General features: G+C 33.2%; 1 protein-coding gene across 1 annotated transcript in view; it reads left to right on the forward strand.

Moving 5' to 3' along the window:
- Positions 1 to 5,840, forward strand: part of ADGB (androglobin) — a 330,382-nt gene that overhangs the window by 260,389 nt on the left and 64,153 nt on the right. Inside the window, 1 exon segment of the mRNA XM_006872054.1 lies at positions 304 to 488. Within this exon segment, the coding sequence (XP_006872116.1) occupies positions 304 to 488 (185 nt within the window).

The raw sequence follows: 5,840 nt of genomic DNA on the forward strand, positions 1-5,840 counted from the left end.
AAGGTCAGCAGTTCAAAAACACCAGCTATTCCTTGGAAACCCTGTACTGGGATGCTGTGAGTCAGAACCGATCTTGATGGCACTTAACAACAACAACAACAATAGTGCTCATTTCATTTTACTGCAGTATATTGGGATCTTTTACCAAAGTCAGTTTTAGCTGTAATATTTCCAGGAATTTAGTTGACTTTCCAAAGTGGCGTTACTTTTAGATGATAATATCTAAAAACTATATCAGTTTCTTAGCCTGACTTGAGGTTTTCCTCAATATACTTTCTTATATAGTTGACTTTTTCTTTATAGGTATTCAGTTAAAGGAGCATTGCCACATCCTGTTACAGTGCAGGTGCGCACATCCAAAGCAGATGCGTTCATCAAACTACAGATCCTAGAAAATGAAGAAACAATTGTTAGCACCACTGGAAAAGGCCAAGCTTTAATACCAGCATTTAACTTCTTAGGGTATGAAAAAGATTTGAGCTCTCAGTGTAAGTGCTCCATTTTAAATGTGTTTTTTGGGTTTAGAAATAGATATGTTAATTGACATTACAAAAACCTTTTTTAAAAAAAAAAAATAAGATACAAATAACCAGTTGTTATAAAATTTGGTATCATAGTAAGCTATAAAACACAAAATACAACACTATTGCATTTCTTTGTCAAATAAGGTTCTGAAGATCAATAGATTTATTTTAACTATATTTTGAGGAGTTTTTATCTTGGAGAAAATTTTAGTTTTTTATTAGCTGATCCTCCTTAGATGGCTGAATAAGAAATTTTATTTTTATTATTTTGAAGGACATATTTACTTTCCATTTATTCCCAATTTATTACTTTTAGAAAACCTTTCACATTCTAAAATTAACAGAAACTTTCATGTTATTACTTTTTATTTAATTTATTAACTAAACAAAATAAAATATTTTTCTGAACTTACCCATAAGAGTGATATTGTAAGATATATTTTTAATTTGGTAATTTTAGTAATTTTATTCTGACTATAAAACATAATATGCCCAATGTAGAAAATTTGGAAAAATGGAAACGCATAAACTCAGAGAAAAATAAACACAAGGAATCATATTTCCCTAAGAGAAACAAACAGTGTTAACTTTTATGTCTCCATTCTTCTCTGCTGCAGCTACATTTTGACAATTAGTATTTCTTCTAAAAACTATAACTTTTGACTAATTTGTATCATTGGTTGTGGCTGTTATTGTTGAGTACTGTTGAGGCGACTCACTCACAGTGACCCCGCATAGGGTTTTCAAGGGACAGCTGGTGGATTTAAACGACTGACCTTGTGGTTTACAGTCCAGTGCCGTTCCTACCGTGTCACACCAGGATCTGTGGTTAGGGCCTCCAAATCTCAAACAATGTTTAATAGAGGCAATGGCAATACATTTCCATTACTTCAATAAGAAGGCATGCCTCATTCATCATTAAGTCGTCTGCTGATTTTTGGCTTCTAATAATATCTCTCTATAAAATTAAGAAAATCCTTTCCATGGGTAACCTATGAATTTTATTCTGGAATGGGTTTGGAACTTTATAAAGCACTTTTCATTTTTTATAGAAAACATATTTTTCTCCTCTGAACTTCATGTTTAGATTTCAAAAGGTTGAACCATCCTAGCATTCTTGGAGTAAAAACTTATTTTTCCGTATTGTTTTAGTAGTAAATCCTTATGTTTAGAATATACTATTTTATTAAGTTTACTAGATTAGTATGTATATTTATGGGTACTTTCCTCAAATGTACAACCAATATATTATTCTTTTCTAGTTTACAAGTTAGAATTATGCCAAATTTATTAAATAAGTTTGGAAAGTTTCCATTCTTTTCTATTTTTAAAGGCCGTGCAAATACTATAGGAATCCTTTCTCATTTAAAAAGTTTGTTAGATTTCCCCCCATACTATCTAGGATTTAGAGGATAGGTTTATGGTAATCTAATACCTTAAGGCCAGCAGCTCAAAACTACCAGCCGCTCCGCGGGAGAAAGATGAGACGTTCTGCTCCCATAAAGATTTATAGCCTCGGAAACCCTGTGCAGGGTAGCTTTGGGTTGGAACTGACTCCACGGCACTTAACAACAACAACAATACCTTTTTAATAATTTGTAGGATGATTTCTTCAATGTTTTTATCTTTCATTTTTCTAGTATATATTTCTATTGAAACGTAAACTGTTTCCTTTAGCATTTTAAATGTTTAAGTGTAAATTTGCATATAGGGTTATTTTACAAATTTTAAGTCTCTTATGAATATGTTTGGATTATAAATTAAAATATTTGTATTTAGGTTTTAAAATATATTCTTGATCAGACTTTTCAGAGATTTCTCTGGATTATTTACTGTGTTTTCTTATTAAATTGAACTATTGAACTTATTAATCAAATTAATAATTCTTTCATACCCATATTCTACATTAGAAATATATAATTTATCTTTGAAATCACTCCCTATACTAGTAAAATTTAGTCTAATGTTCTTTTTTTCTAGCTTCACTAGCTGAAGGGTTATTTAAGTAGTATTTTAAATAAATATATTTTTAAGTAAATACACTTGACTTCATAGAGCTTTTCTAAATATAATTTTAAAAGCATAACATGTTTTTTAATGCAGCATTGTTATAATGGGTCATTTAACCACTGGACTGTGGTTGAACTCATCAACCACTCCACAGGAGAAAGATGAGGCTGAATGTAGAAAATGTACTACATTTTATTAGTAGGATGGAACTTAAAAATTGCAAATTAAGTTCTGTTTTGCCCTTCATTCCTGAAATTTACCCCTGAGAGTCCCTGAGAGTTGCAAACAGTTAATGCACTTAGCTGCTAACCAAAAGATTGGAGATTCAAGTCTACCCAGAGACATCCCATACGACATTCTTAACAATCTAGTTCTGAAAAAGTATCCACTGAAAACCCTACGGAGCACATTTCTTCCTGACACACATGGAATCAACTCAATGGCAACTTTAACATTTTTAGTTCTTTGTACTATTGGTGGTTTATTGTTTAAATCGGCCCATACCCAAAATATGTGAAGACCATTTATCAGAATCCATTAAGATAAGCCTCTTTTTCTCTTTGAAATGGCTTTGTTTTCTTCAGTCTTATCTATTGTCTGCATGTTTCATAATTTATTTCTTGAGGGATACCTTAATCACAAAAACTTCACAGCCACGTCTCTTCTACTCCACTAATAGCTGCATATTTTTTCTTTTAAAAACTAGCTACTGCCAATATTCCACCTCTACATTTTTTGTACTAAATCCCAAGAGGTAAATACTGCTTATAGTTTATCATTATTTCATTTCAAAAGTCACATTTTACTGGAAAATTTATATAAACATGTAAAACCAACTTTATGAGTTGAGTTCTGGTGCAGAATCAGACAGATAGAACAATAGAGTAGGAGGATAATTGGGATCAAATTCAGAAGTTCATCCAGAAATAGAGCTATCAACCATGACTGTTTTTCTTTTTCAAGACACTTATATTTTCATATTAGTATTCCTAAATGAACTTCAGTATGATTCTTCAAGTTTATCCCACAAACACAAGAAAATCTGTCATTATTTTCCTCCTGATTGTCTTGGACATACAGATTAAGGATAAGGGAAAATCTTATTTTATTGAACTTGTATCTAAGTAAAGAATGTTTCTTTGCATTTGCTCATGAATTCTTTTATATTTTGCAATAATGATTTAAATTTTTCTTCATATGAAGGTATTGTTACTGTGAATAAATTAATTTTTTTCATTTAGGTTCTAAACAATGTATACTTAAAAAAATAATATGCTAACATTCATATTTTTTTTTCATTTAACAGTTATTAAGTGTGTAATTCAACAGCATCAACCACATTCACCTTGTTGTACATCTATCACAACTATGCATAACCAAAAACATTTCATCACCCCAAACAGAAATTCATCATTTCTTAAGCAATAATTCTCATTTTAAAAGGGTATTATTTTAAATTGGATGCTATGAATTTGTGTTTCTGAAGTACATATAAGTAGACATTGAAGATATGTTTCCTAAGTGTTGTTCAGCTGTTTCTCTTGGAAACATCCATATTTTCCATATTCTACTTTTTCCTCATTATTTGTATTCCTGGACTTCTCCTTAAATGCATGTAATTACTTATATGAATTATAAATCATTGTAATATTTACATAATTGTAATCATATATATGTAAATGGAGAGAGGAGAGACAATCCTGTCAGTGCTTAATTATACATGTCAAGAAAATTGAATGCCCAGTCAAAGAAAGATGATCAAACAAAATGTAAAAAGTATTAAACAATTTCATTAATATCACATACCATCAAAATATTTCTGAAGATAATTGAAAAACAACTACAACCAGATATAAACAGAACAGCCAGAAATTCAAGCCAAATTTAGAAGAGGATGTGGAATGAAGGATATCATTGCTGATAACAGAGGATCTGCACAAAAGCAGAGAATAACAGAATGACATTCACCTAGGTTTTATTGTCTATACGAAGGAATTCAACTGTGTGGATTATAAGAAAATAGGGATAAAGCATAAGGAAGTAGAATTCCAGAGCACTTAATTGTGCTAATGTAAGACCTGTACATGGATCAAACAGACAGTCATTCAAGCAGAATAAGAGGATATTGCCTGATTTAGAACTGGCAAAAATGTGCAGTAGTGGGGTGTCCTTTCACCTTACTTATGCAATCTGTATGCTGAGCAAGTAATCAAAGAAATTAGACTGTAGGAAAAATAACATTGTATAAGATTGGAGGAAGACTCATTAACAGCCTACAACATGCAGATGACACAATCTTGCTTGCCAAAAATGAAACAACTTGACGCACTTACTGATGAAGGTCTTCATTATGGATTACACTTGAAAGTGAAGAAAATTAAAATGTTCAGAATTGGATTGAGGAGGTGGGGCTTGATGGCGGCTAGGGTGGAGGTGCAGTAAAGTCCTCCATCAGCCATACGACAGAATACCAGGCAGAGCAGATCCCGGGCAGAGCTCCAAAACTTGGAACCACAGAGATAGGAATATTTTTAAAGTTTGAAGGTTTATAGATAGTGGAACTTGAAGAGGAAATAAGAAATCTTGAATCTGCCGTGCTCGGAGGCCCAGAGCCTACACCTTGAGCGAGACCAAATGGCAAGACCAAGTTGGGGAGCAGACACACCACAGCAAAACACCGCAGGAACCTTGGAGCAAAGGTGGACAATATACTTTGTTGGTTTTGCTTTGTTCTGATTTTCTCTTTTTTTGGGGGGTATCTGTTCATTGCCCCCACACACACACACTGTTTGTGTACCTCCATTCTGGTGACTAAAGGGGGTGCCTGAGCGAGTGGACACCATCCTCGCTCCTGGCGGGTGCTCTGCCACGCATGCACACAGATACCCTCAGCCCAAGAGCTGGCTCTGAACTGTTGTTTTGTTGCTGTTGTTGTTTAAATATGGGAAAGGCCAGAACAGGGGTGTAGAGAGAGAAAGAGAGTTCAAAAACAAAACAGGCCGAAAATTAAATTAAATCCTGAGGTATAGCATAACAACCAACAGTGGCATCTTGAAATCTCACAGGCAGCTTTGAAGGCAAGAAACTAAAGAGAGGACATTAAAGTCATACTCATATAAGGGTACAGATTTTTCTTCCTTCTCTCCCCACTTTCCCTTTTCTGCGATTATAAACTACAGTATTCAGTCTAGTTTTGTTGTTGTTGTTGTTTTGGTGGATTTTTTTTTGGTTTTGATTTTCTTGGGGTTTTTTGCTGTTGCTGTTTTTGCTGTTTTTGCTCCCCCTTCTTCCTTTGGGAGACTCTTT

Source organism: Chrysochloris asiatica, unplaced genomic scaffold (assembly GCF_000296735.1).
Source record: "Chrysochloris asiatica unplaced genomic scaffold, ChrAsi1.0 scaffold00182, whole genome shotgun sequence".
In the NCBI taxonomy this organism is placed as follows: Eukaryota; Metazoa; Chordata; class Mammalia; order Afrosoricida; family Chrysochloridae; genus Chrysochloris; species Chrysochloris asiatica.